This window comes from Enhydra lutris, unplaced genomic scaffold, assembly GCF_002288905.1.
Source record: "Enhydra lutris kenyoni isolate GAN:26980312 unplaced genomic scaffold, ASM228890v2 scaffoldscaffold33, whole genome shotgun sequence".
Classification (NCBI taxonomy): Eukaryota; Metazoa; Chordata; class Mammalia; order Carnivora; family Mustelidae; genus Enhydra; species Enhydra lutris.
This window is the reverse complement of record NW_019154117.1, coordinates 7,163,836-7,188,312: the sequence shown is the minus strand read 5'-3', so window position 1 is coordinate 7,188,312 and position 24,477 is coordinate 7,163,836. Positions and strand designations below refer to the sequence as shown.

Sequence of the window (24,477 nt, the reverse complement as noted above, 5' to 3'; positions counted from 1 at the left end):
GATTGTCCTCGGACGTTTCCCAGGATTTTAGCCAGGGCCGAAAGGACACTGTGGAAAACGGTCTCATTTCGACTTGGCCCTAAAATCTGAAAGTTCTGTTTGTATCAGTGCTTTGAAACTCTTGAAACTAGAGAAATGAGTGTTATGGTGGTTGAAATTCACTTTAGAACACCTTGGAGTCACAATCACACATGGTGGGGAATGGCATGGGGCCCGAGCAGGCGTGGAAGGGGGTGATACCTACAGAGATCCCACAAAGGCCACGTCGAACCAGAACGCCAGGCCGTGGACGAGGCCAGACTGTGTCAGCTGAAACACAAAGGGGATTTCTACTCTGCAAGGAAAGAAAAGAGAGAGAGAGCGCGGAAACACTAGGAATTATTTTGTTGCTGTTGACAGGCATACGAGATACATTTGAGCGATCAACCAGAACATTCCCAGGCTATTTTCTTTCTCTCTTAAGCACTCCAGCTTGGGAAGCAGGGTTCTCTCCATGCGTGATTACGCATTTGACAATGTGGCTCCTTCTTCTTCTTCTTTTTTTTAAATATTATGGTTGTCACCATACAGTACATCACTAATTTTTTGATGTAGTGACAGTGTGGTTTCTTGACAAAATTTGGCAAGAATTCCATCACCACGCTGGGCAACCCAGGACTCCCCGGGGGGAAGGCGACATCCAGAGTGAGGTGTGAGCCCCGGAGAGGAGGACGAGGCCCAGGTGACACCCGTCCTTCCAGACGTCAGAGCGCCAAGCGAGGCAGCTCCCTTGTGCTGCTACTCAGATGGGAAAGGCTGGCCGGCCGCTAAAAAAATGAAGCCGATCACAGGGGGCCGCATCCAGCTATAAAGGCCACTGTCACAGTTCATTTATTTTTCAGGGAGGTCACTGAACCTCGCACAGGGCCATAGCAAACGTCATGCAGACATGGCTGTGGTTTCTACCACATGCGGGATGAGGGGGAATAGAAGGAAGAGTGGAAAAGATAACACAAAGGGTAGATGCTAACTTGGAAAGTCACTTAAATCCTCTCTCAGTTTTGTCCCCTGTCAATGGGTGACAAAACCTCCCACTTCCCTTGCGAGGTTCTCATGCGTGTTGGGCAGGGGGATAACATAGGAGAGCACTCTGGGGACTCCACAGAGTTTCACAATTACAAGATGGTCTTATTCGTCCCTTGCTGAGGGAGACTCGGGTTAGTGAGTGCTCTAAGGATTTTCGAAGGAGGTCATACCTTCTTTGCACGTACGGTGCCTGCAAAGCCCTAACTTCTTCCACCCTGCGGCCATCAGAGCGTTTCTAGAGTTTTCCATTGTGCTGATCCCACTGAATTGTTTGGTATTGCACTGCCATCATTTCCTCCTTTTGCGGGGGAGGGCATTCCCCTAAGTAGACTGAACTCTTCAAGTGCAGACTTTTGGAAGTTACTTTCCGAGCCCGTGTAAGCACCGGCACTGTACCTGGTCCCTGGCGAGGTCTCAGTAAGCATCTGTTGAAACCACACACGCAAAATGGAGAACGGAAAGCTGACACAGACCTCAAACTTCCCTGGACTCAGGAGGTGGCCCCAAGCAGCACCTAAAGCCAACGGAAGCCAATTTTGTCCGGGCCCGTGGGAGTCACCAGAGTTGCTCCCAAACGCCAGTCCTCGAGCGGAGCGCACAGCAGGAAGACACTGACCCACTGAGCCGGGCTCAGGCACAGCACGTGACGGCCTTCGACCAAGTCAGCGTGAACAGAAGCGAGCTGTGTTGTTTCTGGGCAGAAGCTCTTAATGCCAGGACATACGTGGCCACGAATCTTTCTTTTTGACTAAGTGAGGAGCGACGCTCTGGACGGAGGCTGGTGGGCGAGGGTGGGTGACGCCACACAGAGCCACAGCTGTGCCCCGTGCACGAACAGCATTGGGGAGGACGACTCCTGCGGTCTAAGCCACGGACGTGGTTTCCGAGGACAGCAGCGGGTTCTAGCCTGCCCCGACTAGGACAGCCCCTGCGCCCGTTGTGATCTGCAGACAGATGGTGGTCTAAGCTGCCCAGTGGCACCTGCTAAAGTCTGGCCCTTACTTCCTCAGAAGCCCGGACAAAATGACAGCCTGGCTGGGTCTTTAGCTACATACCCAGGGGAAAAAAATACTGGCACACTGGTCTTCTCAAGGAAAAAAAGGCAAAATACTAGTGAAAGGTCATGCCTGGCGGGTTCCTATCATGATCCGCAGAATGGGTTCTCATTTCAGAGTCTCTTCCGATGGAGGGAAGGAGACAAACATGAACATTTACTGAGTGCTGTCTTTGGAAATGAGCTCGTGCCTGCGAAACACCTAGCACAGCACTCAGGTAGGCAAGCACTCAGCAAGCTGTAGCTCTGCTTCTTGAATGTTCCTGGCCCAGGTGAGGACTTCAGCAGCCAGGACTCTGGAGCCTTTGGAACAGTCTCACATCCTCCATCATTCTGTGACCTTGCACAACCTACTGTTCTACTCTGCCTTGCACCTGTCCTCCGTAAGACGGAGGTCACCACGGTACTGTATGCAGAGTACTGTTGGGAGGACACAGTGAGTCGGTATGTGTAAAGGGCTCAGAACGCCAACTGACTGCAGAAGCACAAGCTATTGCTATTCACGTTACACACACAACTCTTAAACCAATCCTACGGAAGAAGCTTCACCATCCTCGTTTGGCAGTAAAATGCGACTAGCACTGCTGCACCGTTCCGGGTGAGACTCCCACCTCAGGTCTCTCCCCTGCGTGAGTGGCAAAACCCTGCGCTACAGTTTGGGGATGAGCGAGGTGGAGAGTGTAAAAGCCAAGAGCCACACTGCTATTTACGAACCTGTGGAGATCTGCCTCTTTGGCGTCCATGAAGTTGACTGTGTATTTGACTGTCCGAGCCATCAAAATCCTGATGTCGAATGTGTCCTGGCAGGGTGGGGGGTGGGGGAGAAGCAGCAGAAAAGTTATCTTTCTATCAGGACAAACGGAACCCCAGCAAAACTGTGGGCTGGCTTTCCTCCCAAAATTTCAAGTCAACAAGGGTTAGGATTTGGAGGGCATGAGCTTAATGAGAATAAGGTCCATAATGACGACTAGCGTTTATTCCGGGCTTACTATGCAAGCGTGGCGTACTTCATGCTTTTCCTAAGTGCTAACGTTGTGTCATCCAGTCCTCCAATGCTTCTGAAGCAGGTGTTTGGTGTGTTTTCAACCATCCAGACTTTATCCCTTCACCATATTCTAAGAAGTTCCATAAAAACTCAGCCCGCCTTCAGCTCCCAGTATGGCCGGTGACCCTAGCTTGGCCAATCAGTGCGTGACTTTTCCCCTGAAGATGGTTTCACAGGCAGGAACCCAACCCGAGGGAGGACACTCAGGGTCTAGCTAAACGAATTCGGGGGCTTTGGCCCGCGTTATTAGAGAAAAGCTGGCTCTCCTGTTGGACTTAAGAGTTGTACAAATCTGAGGCAGGAGTTCCTGAAGCCATCTTGCTACCAGGAGGGGAGACCCTGTCTGGGAACGGAGATAAATTAGAGGCAACGGAGATAAATTTTCAGGATAGAGAAATCAGATTCGGGTGACACTGCCCGAACTCCAGGCTTGCGAGCTCCAGGCTCTGCAGGTTTGAGGGCCAGTAATTAAGCCCGTTTTGGGTAATGCCAAATTATTACTGTCCAAGGTCACACAGTTAGAGGGGACCACGATGGAAACCCCGATCTGTTTGACTGCAATGCTCCTGTTCTAAGTTATTTATTTTACAAAGCTGCCTCTTCTATTAGGCCTCGGGCCACCAGAATCAATGGGAAGATATGAATTATTGAACGAGTGTGAGGGCTCAGTGTGGACATGGGGTGAGTCAGGGCGGTGGGGGAATCAGAAGTGTCTTATTGAGAGGCAGTCAGAAAATCTCCTTGCTTGTGACAGCATCATTCTCTGAGAACTTTCTTAATTGATTGGAAGATGAGAGCTGGAAGACTTGAGAACATAGTGTTCCGAGGAGCTCTTTCTTTTTTTCGGTGACGGGAGCGAGTCCAGAAAAACACGTGGGGGAGAGCCCGCCATGAGAGCCACTTACGACTATCGGCTGCCTGAAATACTCATCCACTGCAGCCCCCCGGAGGCTGGACAGGTTGACCCCATAGAAGCAGTGCTGGTACCTGAAAGAGGGAGCACAGAGAATCACATGCACCTTTGTCCTGGCCAGAGCCCCCAGCCCTTACAGCTGGGACGTGCTGGGAGGCTGCCTCAGAGGTCCTCAAACGTGGCTGCGAGCACATGTGCGAGCCCGTGAAGGGAAACTGGTCTAGAACGCGTGGCAGAGGAGGAAATGCTCTCTGGCGACTCTGCGGACTTGTACTTGACCTGCGGTGGGGTCGGGGTGGGGGGTAGCTGAGGTGCAGGACAACACCCATGGAAAGCTTACAGAGGCTGTCTGTGGGTACGAAATCCTTTGGGTTCCCACCTTCCCACCCTTGACTTCATGCCCCAAGGTGGCTGCTTGTTCCGGGACATGCTGTCCACATTCTGAAATACAATTCCCCGACCCTCTCATTATCCAGCCCTGAGCACGACTTTCCATCTCTAAAGTCCCTCCACGTTCCTGCCATTTCAGGAAATAGATTTCTCTTCTCAGTTCTCCTAGCCATAGGCCTGTGACTTCCCGATGGCATTGGTTGTGGCAGCTGAGAGCCACGGTCCTGTGTGACCTGGAGCCTGCTCATCATAGTCCGTGGCACACGGTTCTTCTCACACCTAGGGTCAGTGACATTCAGACCACAGAACCCTTAACAGTCTAACCCTCACTTCCTGCCTGCTGGGGGCCAGATGCGAAGCCGATACGGCCACACCACTGGCCATGTCTTACCTTCATGTCCCTCATGTCCCTGCTCAGACCGTGCGGGGGCCACAGCACTGCTCTGTGTCTGTGCGGCTAGTGGCTCCACTCAAGAGGAGAGAGCTCGGGCGAGGACTAAGACAAGCTTTACTCGGGCTCTGCCAGTGGTCGACTCTGGGCCCCGCACAAGGCACCTGAACCCTGTGCCTGGTTCCCGGTGTCTGAAATGGGAACAATCAGGCACTCCCTCTGCAGGGCTAGACAGGGATTAAGGGAGTTAATACAAGGACCTGTGAGTCAGTCGTGGCATTTTGTTAGCACCGTCTAAGTCGGCTGTGATCCTCAGAATGTCGCTTTCTCGGGTCAGCACTGGGCACCAGGGCAGTAGTTCCCAGTCTTGACTGTGCTGTGGGAGGACTGGGTGGGGGGTGGACTTTTAAAAATTCGAATTCCCTGGGGCGCGTGGGTGGCTCAGTGGGTTAAAGCCTCTGTCTTCAGCTCAGGCCGTGATCCCAGGGTCCTGGGATAGTGCCCGAATTGGGCTCTCTGCTCAGCAGGGAGCCTGCTTCCCCCTCTCTCTCTTTGCCTGCCTCTCTGCCTACTTGTAATCTCTGTCTAATAAATAAATAAAATCTTAAAAAAAAAAAATTCGAATTCCCAGGCCCAATTCCAGAGAGGAGCCTTGGAGAACTTATCACTAGAAAGTCTTTATCCTGAGCCGGAAAAGCAGCTTCCCCTATGTGTGTCCCTATGTGTGTGTGTGTCTGTGTGTGTGTGCGCGTGTGCACGCGTGTGTTGTCGAGCCTATGAATCAGGTGGGGATTCACTTCCTCCTTCCCCATCCTCTCCCAGTCCCATGACTGCCAACCGGCAGGGAAGAGAGGAAAACCACCACCACCCAAAGAATAAACATACAAAATTTAAATTTGTGGTGCAGCTCAATTTGGATGGAAAGACCACCCAAAGCCAGGTTCTAAATCCAAAATCAGAAGAGGCAGGGAGGCCTGATACTGTTCAGTCGACGGCTAGTTCTCAGCCTGCGAGCAAAAAGCAAGTCCACTAGGCGACCCGCAGACCCCGCAGGGCGCATGCTTCTCTCACCGCCGAGCCTCTGCCTGCTCTCCCTTCTGCCCAGAAGGACCCTTTCCCTCTCGCCCCGTTAATTCCTACCCCATCTCTGAGACTCAGCTCAAATAGTCCCATTCACAAGCTTTAAAACTTGTACTACAGTAAAATATTTAAGTTTAACCCACTTAAAAGTGAAAGTATTTTCTAGGGGCACAGGTTGGGGGGCTCAGTTGGCAAAGCTCTGATCAGCTGAGGTCATGTCCTAGGGTCCTGGGATCGAGTCCCAAGTCGGGCTCCCTGCTTCATGGAGCATCTGCTTCTCCCTCTCCTTCTGCCTCTGCCTCTCCCCACTATTACATACTCCGTCTCTCAAAATAAATAACATCTTTTCCAAAAAGTGGAAGTGTCTTCTTATTCATCTGTGTATATTTAGTACAGGGCTGGTGTGTTGTGAGGGCTAAACGTCACCCCTCCAGCTGTCATCGACCTCTCTTTATGAAGGAACTGAGGACTTGGTGTCCTTCACAGGCCTATGAGTGGGTCGAGGTGCCAACGAGGATAATGGAGAAATGGAAAATCATGACCCTAAATTTCTTTAGTTCCATTACATTTTTTTTTTTTTAAGATTTTGTTTCTTTGAGAGAGAGAGAGAGAGAGTGTGTGTGTGTGCATGGTTGTAGGGGGTAGTGGCAGGGGGAAAAGCAGAAGACGGGATGAGCAGGGAGCCCGATGCAGGGCGGGATCTCAGGTTGGACCTCAGCAGGTGCTTAACACTTAACTGACTGAGCCACCCAGGTGCCCCTCATTCCTTGTTTCTTAATCTCCTCCCACCAAAGGCCCCAGCCAGCCTGGCCCACAGGTGAAGCTGTCATTTTATGAATACACATACTGAGAACCAGGCTCCTATATGCCTAGAGAATATTTGGAAACAGATCCCTGAAAGTTGAAAGTACGTTTTCAGTATTTAGAAGGAGAATCAAGGTGTTTGGAGAAATAAGTCATCGTCACAATAGTTTTTTTTTTTTTTTTTCACAATAGTTTTTAATAGAGGGGAGGAGGAGGGGGAAGGGAAGAGTGGCTGAGGGGAATGGAAAGGGAAGGAACAGAGGCAGAGACAGAGAATTCCCCAGAAAGCCTGGAAAGAGTCATCCCTGTCCATCCTTCAGAATCCCCTGGGAAGCTTTTGAAATGCATCCGTCCAATTGTGGTTTATATGATACAGATGTGTAACCCTCCTGCTCGTTGCCAAAAGCTGACCCGGTGATTCTCATGTGCACCCAAGGCTGAACACGACAGTCACCCGTCCTACAATCCTCGCCAGCTAGCAAAAGACAGTCCCCAAGGGCTGACACAGCCCAGCACCTGGCAGTGCCCAAGGCTGCAAACTGCTCTCCAGGCCTTGGATACAACTGCAGGGACCAAATCTGTGCCCTTTTCCTTGTGTGCTTGGTGCCCGTGAAAACCCAGCAGCCATGATCAGTCACACGGGCACCGTGCCCAGGGCAGGCAGAGCTGTGGGCCAAGAGCCCCCTGCTTGGGTTTTCAGAACTTTCTGGCTGGACCATCTTTCCAGTTCTTAGAAATCTCAAATCTCCTTCTGAAATGCATCACAAAATGTAGGGACTGCATCTCTGTGGGTCTCCTCACCACCCACCATCACTGGGTGGCGAATCAGGAAATGAATCTGTCGACTTGGAAGCTGTGGATGATTTCCATTGTTTTCTTCTTACATGGGTTTTATTTTCCAGGTTAACTTATGGCCTCTTAATGAGTCCATAAGGTGGAAACTATGTGTGGTTTTTGGTCTTGACTTCACATTTCCAGCTGTCCCCTCCTTCCCCTCCCTCTCCACCATAATCTATGTGACATCTGGAAAGTTCTGCAAATATATCCCAGAAGGAAAGTAATTGTACTATTAGCTATGCCTGAACACAGCCAGAGTGCAGAGAAAGAGGCAAACCCTTTACTGTGACACTAACTTCTCCAAGTTCTACACAGAGTTCAGCTTGGAGAAGCATCCAATGGAAGCTCTTTCTGTGGCCTCCTTTGTCCTTGGCTCTTCTCTAGCTCATCCTGACCTTCTGTCCTTCCTCCTCCTTCACACAGCTCTCCCCACCAGCCTCCTGGATCTGCCTTAGAAGAATGGTGGTACAGCCCTTGTTCTCTTAGAGATGTTAGCCTTGGCCTTCAGCCTTCACAGACGGGAGCTTCTGCAACACAAGCCCTTTCTTTGCTAATATGAACGTGTGATCTCATGGAACAACTCACAAGTCTTACTTTAATAAAAATCTTTGCATCTTCATTCTATCCTAACCAAAACCCCACTTCTCTCCACTAAGAAGCTTTAAAAAAAAAAAGAGAGAGAAGAAAGGGAAAACAAGAAGGAAGGAAGGAATGAAGGAAGGAAGGATGAAAGAAATGGCAGGGAGGGGGAGAAGATAAGGAGAAGGAAAAACTCCATTCTAATGTTTGACAAGCAAGTGTTTTTGTGCCTTAATGTCCTACACTTTACCAGAATTGACAACCCAGGGTGTGCCCACCCGAAGAGAGGCACAGAAGCCATGAGAACTAGAAAACAGATACAGGGATCCAGGAATGTCACTTAAGACACATGTGGTACTGAGGATGCAGCCTAAAGGGGGCTGGAATGGCCTGGTGGGGAGCCTCATAGGAGAAGGATGCATGTCTAGGAACAAATGGTATCTTTTTAATTTCTTACACATGCCTTATAAATACCAGGACTTGAGGCTTGGTTGCAACAATTTTCTCCATCAGCAGAATGCAGACATACCTCTGTATAGATGCTCAGCTCATCATGTCTCTGGTTTTCTGGGTTTAAACTCGAGCAAAGTAATATGGCATATATTTTATATGTGATATATTTCTATACTTTTTGTATTAAATTTTTTTTTTTTTACTATGAAAAAAGAGGGGAAAAGAAGCACACAGTCCTTAAAAGAAACGAAGCTTCAGATGGTGCATCTTTCGTAAGAAGTAAGGGAAAGGGCACCTGGATGGCTCAGTGGGTTAAAGCCTCTGCCTTCGGCTCAGGTCATGATCCCAGGATCCTGGGATTGAGTCCCGCTTCAGGCTCTCTGCTCAGCGGGGAGCCTGCTCCCTCCTCTCTCTGTCTCTGCCTGCCTCTCTGCCTACTTGTCTGTCAAATAAATAAATAAAATCTTAAAAAAAAGAAGTAAGGGAAAGCCTATGATTCTATAAAGGAACCTGTGACACATCCCTGGGCGTTCCCGTGTAAATCTAGACATTATTTGTGTAACAACCGGACCTGTGGCAAGACGATGAGGAAAATATCTGTTGTTTGTTGCTCTTCTTCTGGTAACAGCACTAGATTCTCTTCTGGGGGGCACCTTTCCCCCACTCTCAGTCCTTGCAGCTTGGGTAGTCTTATCTCTAGAGATTCTCATGTGGCTCAGTCCAAGTCAATCAGAGCATCTTAAGACCATGGCAGTGAACTCAGGGTTTGGCATCTGACCCAGTGAGAGTCAACTGTAAGATTTTTGCTCAAACAGCTGCAAAGAACTGGCTCTAGAGCTATGAATTCATACGTCTGGATTTGCAGCATATGGGCTCAGGAGCAGAAATTATGGAAGAGCTGTGAGTCTGACAGAGGTTACTAAAAAGATGAATATAGAAACCGAAGCTTATTCTTTGAACCAAAGCCAGTTTGTAAACACTGGACAGATGCAGTTAAAAACAGTTTTTGTTGAGACTTGGCATGAAGGATAAGCACTTGGTTTGCAATAGACACTCCCAAGCTTGCACAGCTCCCCTTTCTGTTTTTAGCTATCGTCCTGAATCCTTTCCATGAACTTAAAAGTAGATTCTCCCTTAGTGCAAAGTGGAGAACTTCTAAAATGATCCTATTCCCACCACAGATTTTAGTTTCTTCTAAGCCTGTAACTTGCCTGCTTGAACTCCAGTGAATGGATGGAAAGAGGAATTCACCTCATTTAAAGATCAGACACCTTCACAAAGGCACCTTTGCCCATTGGAAGAGTGAGTATCAGACTCATCCAAGAGCATACTGGAGTCGTCTTCTCCATTCAAACCTCCCTGTTAATTTCCTGAGCCCAGTGTGCAACCTTGGCATTGCACTTGAACTCCTTCTAACTGGGACACTTGTACTATATCTGTAACACTGAAATAGGGACCACATGGTTAAAGAAAAAAAAATAAAGGTCTGGATGTGTACAAGCCCAGGGATGGAATGGTATGGAAGAACTAGGAGTCTGACGTAGGTTACAAAGATGAATATAGAAATTGTTTCTTCTATGAACAAAAGCTAGATGGGTTCAAGAGCCGCAGATAGAAAATGAGAGGCAGAGAGAATGTCAAGAATAAACACTAGTGGCTGAAATGAGATGCTAGTGCGAGCCACCATGAAGATACAAATGAAACAAGGACAAGGCACAGGAAAATCCAAATGTGACTGCACTGGTCTTGGTAGTTTTCTTTCAAAAGTTCCTTCTCTCTGATAGTCTGTGCCATATACTTGGGTTCCCACGGAAATTCGGTCACATCACGTTGCAAACTGAAATGTTCCTATTTGGTCCACATGGTGTTTCTGTGTACCAGTGATTATCAGGGCCAAATATATTTTTGGGAAAGACCAGAAGGCCTGAAACTCTAGCTATGCCAAAAGAACCTTTAGTAGGAATTTCAGTTTGGGGGTGGAATTGGCCTGGGAACAAGCCATCCATTACCTTCACAGTAGATTTAGCAGTTTGTCCACTCAGTTGGAAGGATTTCCTTAAAAATAATGTGTTTCTCAGCACAGCATGGTCAGTAAGCACCCTGTAGACTCGAGAGTGGAAAGGTGCAGGAAGGGAGCTCGCGTTGCCCATGGCAGAATTCTCGCATTCATCTACCTCATCCTTTGCAAGCGCGGACTTCAGATTTCCACAAATAACAAATGACTCCAGGACATCCACCAGGGGCATCCCTCATATCACTCAATTGGCACGAAGGTTGTCAAGCATGATGGATGCCTACCATCCACTCACAATTCTTTATAAAGCATCTTTTGGTCCCTTAAGTGGTACATCATGTTTTAAGGGCCACCTCAGATCCTCTCAGTCTTACCTCTCTCTGGAATCCACAGTCATATGTTCTGACCTGCTATGCCAAAGTGTGGGCTCATGTGACCCCTCATGGCCATAACCCAACAGTGCCTCACCTCAGGCCTGTGCCGTGTGTCTTCCCACTTCTGCCCCAGAGCATTCTTGTTGACTTGTGGTGGGGAGCATGGATACCATGAGACACAGTTGGTGTCCACACAGGCACAACCCCGAAGTGCAGGCTCCTTAGTGCTGAGGGGTGAAAAACTGACCATTGGGGAGAAAACAGCTGGTGGGTAAACCTCCCCAATCCTCTGTATACACTATCTTGTAGTTCATTCAACCTCTTGAGATGGTCCTGAGGGATCAAGTAATTTCTTGGTGTTTGATAACATGTGGTGGTGAGCTCGGTAATGCACTTTCACATTAGCCCTCCCTCCTTCCCCGACTCACTCTTATTTCCTCTCCTTCTTGTTTTGCTGGGATTACATTCCTCAGTGAAGTGGCAGCTTATAAACTGTGTCTTACACCTAGTTTCTTGGGGAGCCCAAGCTAAGCTCAAGAGAGTAAAACAGCAATAGTAGAACTGCAGGGGTGCAACCTTGACAGCTGGGGCCCTGACCAGAAGAGCAGGGCCCTGAGACCTGGGGTCTAGACAGTTGAGTGAACATGGTGGAGAATCCTGAAGACATCTTCCCAACTCCTCTGAAGACTTCTAGCCAACAGAAGCAGAATTCTCCATCTCGTGTGAGCAGAAGAGCTGCCCAAAGACTGCATAAAACCACCTCTCGTAAAGCCTGTTTCTTTCAAGATAGTTTTGTTCTTCTCAAGATCAGCCTCGCTATTGCCCACTGCTTTCAGGCTACTAGTCTCCATGGCCATCAGGCTGATAACTCAAGCACAGCCTGAGCAGGAAGTACAGTGCCTATTCTGGGTGAGGACAACTTCTATACCCGAGAAACTGCACAAGGTGGATAGTATTTTCTGCTAAGAACCAGGGAAATATGCACAGGAAGGCATGTTATGGGTGTTAGGCTGAGAAGGGTAGAATGTAAGTCAGGATAGACACAATTTATCAACATAGGCACTCACAGGATTCAGGGTTCTAGCAAAATATGAGACTTAACAGTCCTCTAAGATGTCACTTTGTAGCTTGGTCATCATGATGGCCTGTAGCCAATGAAGTGGAGATTCCAAGACTTCTGCAGTATGGTAGTAAGGAAGGAGTCTGAAGGCTCTACCATTTAAGACATAAGAACATCTCCCCTGACTATGTTCTCAGGACAGGCCCAGGAAACCCTCTGTTCCTAAAGGTGATAGGGGGCGAACCAGTAGGAGAGCAGTGCCATCTTTGGGAATTGAGGGTTGCCGTCCTCAGTAGGTCAAAGACACTACTGCTGCCACCATCACACCGTGTTCCCAATGAGCACAGCTGGGATGGAATTTCAGATGCCAGAATCAAGAGAGCAATAATTAACTGTCAGAATCAAGAATGACATAATTACAGTGTTGGGAAGCAAGGCTGGAGTGACGGTTAGGGCACCTTGACCTGCGGTGGTTGTTAATAGATCTTAGTGTCCCTTGAGAAGTCAAAGAGATGTATAGTTAATGAGGATGGTGTTCAAATGATATCACAACAACAACAAATTTGCTGGCTGGTAGGCAGATGATGTCAGGGGTCACAGCGAAAAGTTCGGTCCTTCATCCGACATTCAGGTCTGATTTCCAGACACAGTTTATGGATCTAGAGCTCACTGGTCGATGAGGTGGAGGCCTAGCTTCTGAGAAGTCACGCTGCAGTACCACCACAAGCACATGCGGTTCACGTTCTCCAATTTCTCTCCAGAGGATCTGAGACATGTCGCTAGGAAGGCTGAGCCGATATCAATGCAAGGAGATTCAGAAGGCCTCTGGTTAATAAAGGCTTATGGAGGACAGCTAGTAAATAAACTTCCAGGCCAAGTCCATCACACAGGTATCTGATGGGTTCCGATCCACCCTGAGGTTATTTTCTGAGTCCCCAAATACACAACCGGGATACACTCAGCCTCTGGCAGAACCCTCACCTGGGCCTGTGAAGAAAGGGCTATCATGGCAGCAACGAACAAGCAGAAGCCCCATCTCTGAAGGCCTCCATCCCCAGGTAGGGAATATTAGGATCTTTAGTTTAGGAACAGGGAAATCATGTCCCAGAGAGACTGAATTACCTGGGCTAAGGCTTTACAGTTAGTAATGGACAGAACCAAGGATTCAGCACAGTTCAGTGTGGCTCTGGAGTCCGAAGTATCCAGCTTTTAACTACTCCCTATTTTCCCTACGATTTTGTGTCGCAGAGCTGTAAAAAAGGTAATACGGCAAGCTAGCTCCATCTCAAACTTCTTGAGAATATTTGCTTGCTCCTCTTAATCGATCCTATGTATACGTTTCTCTTATACAAGAATCAATTTGAAGTTGTATTTAAAGGAGTCGGCTTAAAACCCTGGAGCCAAATAGTTTCGATAACGGCAGGAGTACTTGCCACTTAAGGAAGTTTTACAGGAGGGAACGATGATTCTTCATGACTGAGCCTTATTCTCTGGAGGCATTTTTCAGAATCATAATTAATCAGGGGCAAGAAATATTAATAAAATAAGGAAATTATTAATTTTGTAGGTGACTGGTATTAACATCGAATGTGGTATTCTTGTCTACAGAGAAAGCCTCATAACTGGTTATTGAGAAGGAAAAAAATTCTGTGCTCACCACATACTTAAATGACAATGAATTTTAGAGTTAAACATAAAATTTTTTTTTAAAGATTTTATTTATTTATTTGTCAGAGAGAGAGAGGGAGAAAGAGCAAGCACAGGCAGACAGAATGGCAGGCAGAGGCCGAGGGAGAAGCAGGCTCCCTGATGAGCAAGGAGCCCGATGTGGGACTCGATCCCAGGACGCTGGGATCATGACCTGAGCCGAAGGCAGCTGCTAACCAACTGAGCCACCCAGGCATCCCAAACATAAAATTTTTTAAGTGTTAAATGGAAAAAATGAAAACATGAAAGAAGTAGAAGTTAATGCTAGCCTTAGAAACTATGAAAATCTTTGTTGATCCAGCAACACAGAAATATTTTTAATTTTTTTGTGGTGAAAACTATCACAAAGATGACTACAGGGCAAACTGAAAATTCTGAAGAAAATATACCAAAGTCTTAACATCCTTCATATGTAAAGAATTCTTATGTTAATGCATTCATCTTTCAGTTAACAAAAGCCCACTGAACAACTCCTATTAGCTAGGTTAGAATGATGCAGACACAGTGCAAAACACAATAGTTGCTATTAGAGAACTTGTCTCATGAAGGAGATCGACAATAAATTAAATAAATAAGTAAAAACATATAATCCAGGGCATGATGGTAAGTGGAGTACGAGAAAATGAAGTGAGAAGCAGGATACAGACTTCCAGGAGCAAAGAGATGACATTTTGTACCTGACAGCAGGTCTCCTGGGAAGATGGCACATAAACTACGACCTGAAGAAGGTGAGAGGGAGCCATGGGGCCAACTTGCCTGTCTGGTAGAGGGAATGGCTGTGAGGTGGCAGCCAGCCCAGTAGGTTCAAGGAGAACGGAGGAGACCACCCAGTGAGGACAGAAAGGATGAGAAAGGAGTGGGAAGAGATGACACCACATGGATAGCAGGGTGGAATCACATCCTGGAGGGTCTTATCACCCCTGGTGAGAACTTTGACTTTCATGATGTAGAAGGTGGAAAGCCACTGGAGGTTTTGAGCAGAGGAAGACTGTGATCTGAAATATACGTTATCAAAATCATTCTGGTTGCTGTTTAAAAAGAGGAAATAAGTTGAAAGGCTTGTGGGACTATAGTAGAAGCAGGGTTTTTTGGTTTTGCTTGTGTTTGTGTTTTGCAGAGGTGAGCAGGGGTTGGTGACAAAGGTTAGCAGCTTGATTTTGGACACGCTGAATTTACGATGCCCAAGAGACAACATCCAAGTAGAGATGTCAACAGCCAGTTGAACACCTGAAGTCTATGGTTCCAGGGAGAGTTCTAGGCTGGAGTTCTCCCTACAGGAGTTGCTGGCGTAAAGACAATATTTACAGCTCAGAAGATGCAATGAGACCAATCAGGAGGCTAGTAGAGACAAAAAGGGGAAGACAGTAAGAGCCAACTTGGAATCAATCCAACACTGAAGACTTGGGTCATGAGGAAGAATCATCGGAGGAGACAAGGTCGGGGCCGATAAGGAAGGAGGAAAACCAGGTTTAGGCTTTAGAAGTGAAGTGAGGAGTCCCTGAGGCCAAGTGTCCTTGATGACAAAGTCAGGTGAGGACTGATCACTGGTTATATCTAATGCCCTGACTTGGCCAGTTATCCCTCAGCTTCTTGGCTCCCTTCTTTAGCATATACCTAAATTGCCACCACCACCACCATCATCATCATTATTTGCATCCCTCTCCCTCTACTCCACCAGCATTTCCACTTCTCTGCCTCTTCTAATAAAAACTGTGCACACTTTAACCACCTGTTCCCCGCACCAATGTGACCAAAGGCCCACATGCAGTCACCTAACACAGAAACCTCTTCATAGAGGAAGGGGAGTTACAATGAGAGTGAAGGCTGTGAGTTTTGTTAACTATATGTTTTTTAAAACATTTTTTTTGTGTGTTTGTTGACTAAAAATAAAACCGTTCAAATGCTCTAGCGACCAAAGACATACAGATTAAAAATAAACTGGCCACCATTTTTTTTTTTTGAATCAAATTGGCATTTAAAAAAACATAGCCCGTATGGGCAAGACTCAGCAGACATTCTCATATACTTCTGGTGGAAGTGTTAATTGGTAAAACTTTTCTACAGGGCAATTTGGCAATATATAAGAATAATTTTTTTAAAGATCCTTCTTCACACCTTTTGGTCCAGTAATTCTGCTTCTAGCAATTTATTGTAAGGAAATAATCAGAATGCAAACCATGATTTCTATAAAAGGATGCTCACTTTAGTGTTCTTACGGAATTTAGGATACAAAATTTTATAATATTCTATATTCTGCTAGAATATAGAAACAATACCTTAGCGTTGTTTCTTGTAAAATTTATAGGATTAAATAAGCAATTAAAATAATATTTAGCACTGGAGCTCAAGCTGATGAATTATGATATTGTCACAAAAGAAATACTCTGCAGCAAGAGAATATTGTGAAGATATGAGAACATATCAACAAGGTATTGAAATCAAAACAAAATCTGAGGGTTTTGAAGGGGTGGGGGGTGGGAGGTTGGGGGAACCAGGCGGTGGGTACTGGAGAGGGCACGGATTGCATGGAGCACTGGGTGTGGTGCAAAAACAATGAATACTGTTATGCTGAAAATAAATTTAAAAATTTTTTAAAAATTTAAAAAGTAAAAGAGCTACAAAATGAGATTTATGGTATTATCCTAACTTTGTAAAAAAAATTTTTTTTAAATCAAAGAGAAGACACCTAACCTCTTAATAGTAATTACTGGTGTACTTACTTGAGATTACTAGAGTTTTTACCCATTCAAAAATATTTATTGAGCATCTGCTATGTGACAGGCACTTGGGATGGAGGGTGCTTAGGATACATTAGTGAAATCTGACAGAACCTGGGCTTTCGTGGTGCTTACATGCAATCAGGAAGGATGCTGACAATGAACAATAATAAATAAAGGGATTATATGTCTCTTGGGAAGTGGTAAGTGCTAAAGCAAAAACACAAAGCAGAAAAAGTGGGACTGGGATGGCGAGTGCTGTGGCTACCATTTTAAACAGGATGCCCAGGAGAGCTGGCATTTTGGCAGACTTTTTGGAGGTGAAGGGATCAGCCATGTGAATATTGGGAGAAAAGTGCTCCACATAGAAAGATGAGCAAAAGCAAAGGCTCTGAGGTGGTTGCATATGCCTGAAAATCAGCAAGGACGCCTATGTGGCTGGAGTTGAATGAACACGGTCATAGGAAAAGAGAAACCAGACCAGACAGAATTTACCAGAAGGCTTTGGGAATGCTGGGAACAGACAGGTTAAGAAGCTATAGCAGTAATCAAGATGAGGGATGACAGTGTTAGGAACAAGGGAGAACAGAGAATATAATGAGAATAGGACAGATTCTGGGTAGAGTTCAAAAGTAGAGCCAACAGAATTTCTTGATGGTTTAGATATGGGGACAAAGAAAAAAGGGCCTCAATGGTTTTGGGCCTGAATGACTCAGAGGACAGTGTTATCATCAAGTGAGATGGAAAGACTATGAGTAGAGCAGATTTGGGATGGGGGGATTTGGGGGAGATGAGGTGTTGAGTTTGGATGGTAAGTCTCTGTAAGGGGGAATGTCCAAGAGGCCACTGGGTATAAAAACATGGAGTTCCCAGGACATGTGTGAGCTAGATGACAATATCCTTGGGAATCATTAGCATATAGCTGGCATCTGAAGCTAAGGAATGGGTGAGCTCACCAAGGCAATAAATGGACAAAGAGGAGGTCCAAGACTGTGTCCTGGGGCGCTCCCACATCAGCAGGTGAAGGAGACAAGCAACAACCAATGAAGGATTTGTTGAAAAAGTGACCAGTGAGGCAGAAGAGAAATTAAAAGATTGCACAGCATTTCAAATGCTGCTCAAATAAGGGTACTGGGTTCAATAAGCAGACAAGGGAGGATGGACACTGTTTAGAAACGTGGAGGTCAGCACACTGGTGGCCTTGGTAAGAGCCATCATGGAGAAATGTCTTAAGAGAGAAACTGAAGGAAAGTCTTGGAGACTAGGAGGATAGAATGCTTTTTGAGGAATTTTGCAGCAAAGGGACTAAGAGAGATGGGTGGTGGTTAACTGGGGAAGTGAGAGATAAAAAAAGGTTATTTTTTCTTTTGAGATGGAATAAATAGCAGTGTTTGTATGCTGATGGTGAGCCTAGCCAATCCACTGTGATCATTAACATTCGTTCTCAAGGTACCAAGATGGCAGCAGATGGTACAGCTGGGAAGTCACGCGAGCACTGCCAGGACAACGCGCTCCCCTGCTGTCCCATTGGGAGAAGTAATCTGGTCGATTCTTCTACCTGGAATCCCTGCCTCTCCAACCTCGTCACCGACTCAGGAAGTTTATGGTTAAAATATAAACATTCTGGGTCAGCATGACCTCAGAGAACAATGATCATAATTAAGGTGCCCCCCATCACACACCAAGAGGCTTTCACCCCCATTAGGAAGCATGTGGCTTGGGAGTTTCAAAATTACAGACTGAGCAGAAACCATGAAATGCAAATCTGTGCTAGGAAAGCCTATTTTACAAGAAAAAAAAAAAATCAGAGAGGAAGAATAAATTTTAGCCCTTTGACCCTACTCTTCAAGGAACTTGTAGCCTGGGAAACCAAAGTACATTTTGGATGCTTCTTCACCAAGAGGCAGGATTACAAAGAGAAAAAAACCAGAAATGCGCTGTGGCTATCTGCGTGTTGGAAGGTTATGCGTACGTCAGCTGGAACTCAGAGCCTACATTTTAGCATCCCTCCCCACCCATCTGCCAGCACATGCCTGTCCTCCTACACACCTAACATTCCCACTTGGATGCTGTCTGTTCTGTTCCTCCCTCCCATGGGTCCAATATCATCGTTCTCTTTCCCTCTTTCTCCTTACAAAAACCAGTGCTCAAAAAACAATGCCAGACGGAATGCTGGCTTAGAACCAGTTGTTTTGTATTAGTTCTCATTCTCCAAATGAAGAAACCAAGTCTATAAAGGTGAAGTGAAATGTCCAAAAGCCAAGAGCCCATTAGTGCCAAAACTCCAAGAAAAATGTTTTGATCGACTCATTTACCTTGAGATGTACTGATTGCCTTGTCCTCTGACCAAGGTCCCTTCTAGCAGAAGCTGCGGCCCTGAGCCCAGGGAATGGATAACGGAAAGGGGGAAAGGAGGGGCCGCAGTAGGGGGAGGATGCTGTCGTTCCAGCTATAGGCCACCTGCTAAGGAGCTCCCGGGTTTGTCCTCTCTAGGGGTTCTCAACAGGGGATGACTTTATGCCCCCTTCCCCTGCTGAGGACATTCGGCAGTATCTGGAGACATTTTTGGTGGTCACAACTAGGGGAAAGGCACTACTGGCATCTAGTAGGTAGCAGCCAGGGGTCCGGCTGAACATCCCACAGTGCACGGCACCCCACCCCCACACCCTGCCATTTATATAACCCCAGACGGCAAACCCAAACCAGAAACTCTGGCTTACTCTAAAGGAAAGAGAATGGAAGAGAGAAGAGAACATTACCAAAAGTTGGCTCTGGAGTAGTGTTCCACGTAGAGCTGTTCGTCAGAAAAGGGGGCCAAGTGGATGTCGCTGAATGTCGGGAACATCATTCCTAATGAGCAAGAGACAACAGACCCAGACGTTGACGCGCACCGCCTTCTGACTGCAGGGGACACTCACCCACCACCGGACCAACGCCACTCTTTCGCCCTATTTCAGTTATTACCCAAGAGGCTGAAATACAATTTTGCCTCAAAGCAAGGATTAAAAAAATTAGGCAGAAGATTGGAGGAAAAATAAGAAGAATCCTAACGCAGTCACAAAGCTATGTTATGATAAAAGCTTGCAGAGTCTTAGGAAAGGCATTTAACCCGGCGTCCTGCCTTTTCTGCTGTCAGCTTTTTCCTTTCTGTACGCCCTGGGCTGGGAATTCTGCACACTGTCTTCATTTTTTAAAAATCCTATTTATTGTAAAAACAGCTCTGAATATAATTCACCTCTGATCATTCTATCCCATTACCATTTCCATTCTCAGACTCTGTCCATGTGTAATCATGTTGATGGTCTTTTTCAGTGTTGTTGGAAGCTCTGCTTCTCTGGGGGGGGGTCGCCATCCTCCTCACTGGGACACCCACTCTTGTTTGCTGTTCCTGACCTTCACAGTCACCAGGGGGAAGGAAAGGCAGGTTCCGTAGTGGGCAGACAAACACCTAGCCGGGCATGCCTGAAGCTCAGCGTTCCCAAGAGGGCCAACACAGCAATCAATGTTATTATTCTTGTCATTTCCAGGGAGACTCTTTCTCATAGCCTTTAATGATCCGGCACATAAAAGAAAGATGAACTACTAACCCTACTTCAGAAGTGAGTATCGCCTTGGAAACTGGAGGTGCTGTCACAAAAGTAATACCTAAAATTTCTTGATTATGTTGATTTTGCCATGTTCTTTTCTATGGGTTTTCCCGTATTGATTCATTTAATCCTCATCACAAAATACAGTAAGTTCTATTATTACACCCCCACTTTACAAATGGGTAAACTAAGAAACAGGGAACTTGAAGTGACTCAGCCATAGTCATAGAGCTAGGAAGTAGAAGGGCAAATCCAGAGGCGGAGCCTCATCTGTGAGGCCACAGCCCACACACTAACTATGCTCCCTTCGATGCCTGTTTAAATAGAACAGATTGGCTGTTTTCCTTTTTTTAAAAAAAGATTTTATTTATTTATTTGACAGAGATCACAAGTAGGCAGAGAGGCAGGTAGAGAGAGGGGAGGGGAAGAAGCAGGCTCCCTGCTGAGCAGAGAGCCCCATGCGGGGCTCAATCCCAGGACCCTGGGATCATGACCTGAGCTGAAGGCAGAGGCTTTAACCCACTGAGCCACCCAGGCACCCCGTGGCTGTTTTTCTTTTTAAAGATTTTATTTATTTATTTGAGAGAGAGAGAGCACAAGCGGGGGGTGGGGAGGGATAAAGGGAGAAGCAGACCCCACTCAGCAGTGAGCCCCACGCGGGCCTCAACCCTGGGACCCTGGGACCATGACCTGAGCTGGAGGCAAAGCCTCAAACACTCAACTAACTGAACTTCTAGTAGGTAGAACACCCAGAACAGACTGTTTAGGGTATTTTCAAAAATGGAGAAAAAAGCAAGATTGTTAACAACATTCACATGTGCCCACCTGAATCTCATGCACGGGTTTCAAAACAATAATGACTGCCTAGTGGGTTCTTAATTTTAAAACAGAAGGATATTAAACAATCTTAGGAAAGCAATATGTATCAGTATTTGTGTAAACGTGGGAAGTTTCCGAGGTGCTCTGAGCCTCAAGCCTAACGGGAATTCCAAGGATCTAAAATGGAGGGGAGGAGGTATCAAAGGTAAAAATACAAGAGAAATTCTCATAGTTGAAGAAGAGGAATCTTCTGATTAAACATTCTCACTCCATATCCAACACAAGAATTTTAAAAGCTTCACAGTAAAGCTAGAAATAAATCAATATACTGAAAGCATTCAGAGGGGAAAATGCTGTCACTCTAAAGGATCAGGAGTCAGAAGGCCACTGGGCCACTCAACGGCAACACTGGAAACCAGAAACCAAAGACAGAGGTCTTAAAAATACTGATTAAAAATTGCATCCAAGTTCAAATTCTCTACCCTGCAAAATGGTAATACAAAGAGTCCATAAAAAGTTAACTTCTCAAGTACTTTTTCTCCAAAAGCTAAGGAACAGGGAACTTGAAGTGACTCAGCCACAGTCATAGAGCTAGTAAGTAGAAGGGCCAATCCAGGGGCGGAGCCTCATTTGTGAGGCCACAGATGAAGAGGACACAGAGAGAAGACTATAAGAGAATTATGATGGGAAGTCAAATATGGCGGGCGTGAGGCGGAGCTAGAGAAGAACCACGGCACGTGGGGGAGAGGAGAATAGAGCATCCACAGGAGGAAGGCTCCTACTGACTAAATATTGATAGGATCTGTTAGACTCCTTAGAGCATGGAAATAATTAGTCACAAGCATATCAAAAACCAAGCTAGTGAAAACTAACTCCAAGAAAAACAAAAGGTTTCATGAGAAAATCGAAAATCTTATGCACCGACTTTGCTACCTGGCTCAGCTCGGAACAATATGTACATTGTCATAATAACCTAAGCACTGATTACGGATTCGACCAAATGATGATCTTGGTCCGTATTTCTTTATATTCAATTGGGTCCCGAGAGCCCTGAGAAGTTACAGTTTTTGGCACATTTGCAGCAACATCATCTGATGGCAAAATCTAACCTGAACTGACATGAGTTTATTTACAGTCTTTATTTATCCCCTTTGGTATCCATATTCATATGGTTTGTTGCAGAAATACAATGTGTTTCATCACACGGTGTGGCCTCGGACTCCACTGCAGGCATTAAGCAATCCGCAGCATAGGAGTCTATCACCTTTCCCAAGTCCTTCAGATTCTCGATTCGGAAATCTACCTGGCCTCCAGGGTCTGGCAAGGGAATTGAGGACCTGCATGAATATATTGAGAAGAGAGGGGCGGGGAAGGAGAGTACACCCAGCAGAGAAGAAAATGCTATGTAGGAGAGCACATTTCTCAACCAGAGAGTAACGAAAATAGCAGTATGATAATTTTGTATCAAAGTATGCAGGTAAGTAAGGGGAAGAAGTCCCAAATGGAAGGGAGAGGGAAAGCCTTCAGTGAGTGTAGTAGTCTCAGGACAGGGAGAGCTGGGGCAAAACGGGGTTACTATTTTTCATTAGAAGTCTTTCTGTCATTATTTGGTATTGTAAATTACATCTTATTTTGGTGGAAAATAAAAATAACTAGAAAAAATAGGGACGCCTGGGTGGCTCAGTTGGTTGGGTGTGTGCCTTCGGCTCAGGTCAGGATCCCAGTGTCCTGGGATCCAGCCCCTCTCTGTCTGTTGCTCCCTCAGCTTATGCTCACTCTCTCTCTCTCTCTCTCTCTCTCTCTGACAAATAAATAAATAAGATCTTTAAAAAAAAAGAACTAGAAAAAATCAAGCCTCTTGCCCTCAGGAACACACGGGTTAAAAAGAAGATAAAATCAGTATTCATTTCTCCTCGTCTGGTTAAAGATACACAGCCCAGTAAAAGTTTCATAACTATTACAAATATTTGGGAGGGGAAGGAGTGGCCGATATTAAGCCTCGATATTCAGTCTGGAGGTGCCCCACAGATGCACATGAATTAAGCATGTTCAGAATCTCACCAACAGCCAAGTACCTAGACATTTTGGAAAAAAAAAAAAAAGTCCAGACAAAATTATAAAAATTCCTTCTGATGGGCACTGAGTAGGAAATCCAAGCAGGCTGGTCCTTTATTATCTCACTTCCACAGTTCAATTTCGTTGCATAAACACAAAGCTTCCGAGACCATCCTGGGCTGTTTCACCACTGGCATGCGAATGCAGTTTCTGACATTAAACACATTTTGTCTATTTATTTATTTTTGCATGAGGTTTTTTTCAAGAGTCTATCTCTGAACCCCTATATTCTGAAGCACGCAGGGAATTATGGACGAGCCTCAAGCTTTCCTTACCTGCCCGCACTGCTGTGCGTATACTGCCTGATGTGCTGAATCAGAGCTGCCCTGGTGGTCACCGTTTTGTCCCCGCTGGCTACCAAGGCGGGGAGACACATCCTGGGTAAGGTGCCACAATTCTAATGGGAGCTGCCACTTTTAAAACTGACCAATTACTTTCTGTGTTTTACTTGAAAAACCATTCTGTGAAAATGTGTCCCCTCACCCTAGTAAGGGGTGGAAAGATAGTGTGTGTGTGTGTGTGTGTGTGAGTGTGTGTGTGTGTGTGTGCAGGAGTCAGGATTGTGGCCTTCAGGGTCAGACAGACCTGGGTTCAAATCCCTGCTCTGTCATTTACCAGAGGTGTGTCCTTGCCAAGTTGTTTTCTCCTGCTGTGCCTCAATTTTCCCTTCGTAAACTGGGGGTGGGAATAGTGCCTCCAGGGAAGTCAGGTCTCAGTCTTGGTACTGTTGATTTCTGGGGCTGGATAACTCTTGGATGGGGTAAGGGTCTGTCTTGTACCCCGAAGGATGTTTATCAGCACACCTGGCTTTTCCCACTGGATGACAATATTACCCCTCCTGCACTGTGATAACCCAAAATGTCTCCAGACACTGCCAAATGTCCCCTGTGGAAGGAATGTAACATCACCAAGAACCTCAGGACTGACCTTCCAAATATATTAAAAACCTCCATCACTCACCCTTGGGAAGGTTTCCACAAATTAATGTATGCAGATTGCTTAGCACATGTAGATACTTGAAAAGCACAAAAAGAATATTGGATATGTACTGATGTATATGTATATGTACTGATCAAGTACATGTACTGATCATAGGGAAAGGGAGACATGGTAGGAGAGGAATACGTCGGAAAGAATGAGCAGGTCTCAGAGAGTTTCTCATGTTATAGAAAGCCAACACTTAAAGGGGCTTGAGAGATCACTTTTCTTAGAGATTATTTTTAAAATCCAGATGAGAAAACCAAAGTCAACAGGTCAAGTGGTAGGTGAAGTTCATTGAGGAAGACAGTGATAGAAATGGGACAGAAACACATAGCTCTGAACTGGTCCTCTGTACCATATTTAATATCATGCAGCACACAACCCACACCTACGGCTTCATGGCTGGAGACTAGCTCATCTATTGTGAAAGATTAAGATGAGAAAATTTTAAAAAATGGTACAACAGAAATGCCCTGTCTTCCTTTCCATCCA

At 46.1% G+C, this 24,477-nt stretch overlaps 1 protein-coding gene across 1 annotated transcript in view; it reads right to left on the bottom strand.

The window, feature by feature from the left end:
* Positions 1-24,477, bottom strand: part of LOC111153520 (histone-arginine methyltransferase CARM1-like) — a 179,471-nt gene that overhangs the window by 17,031 nt on the left and 137,963 nt on the right. The window contains exons 7-10 of the mRNA XM_022512575.1: positions 19,243-19,333; positions 4,070-4,151; positions 2,834-2,919; positions 245-334 (exon numbers count right to left, since the gene is read on the bottom strand). Coding sequence (XP_022368283.1) covers positions 245-334; positions 2,834-2,919; positions 4,070-4,151; positions 19,243-19,333 — 349 coding nt within the window. The remainder of the gene's footprint in view (positions 1-244; positions 335-2,833; positions 2,920-4,069; positions 4,152-19,242; positions 19,334-24,477) is intronic.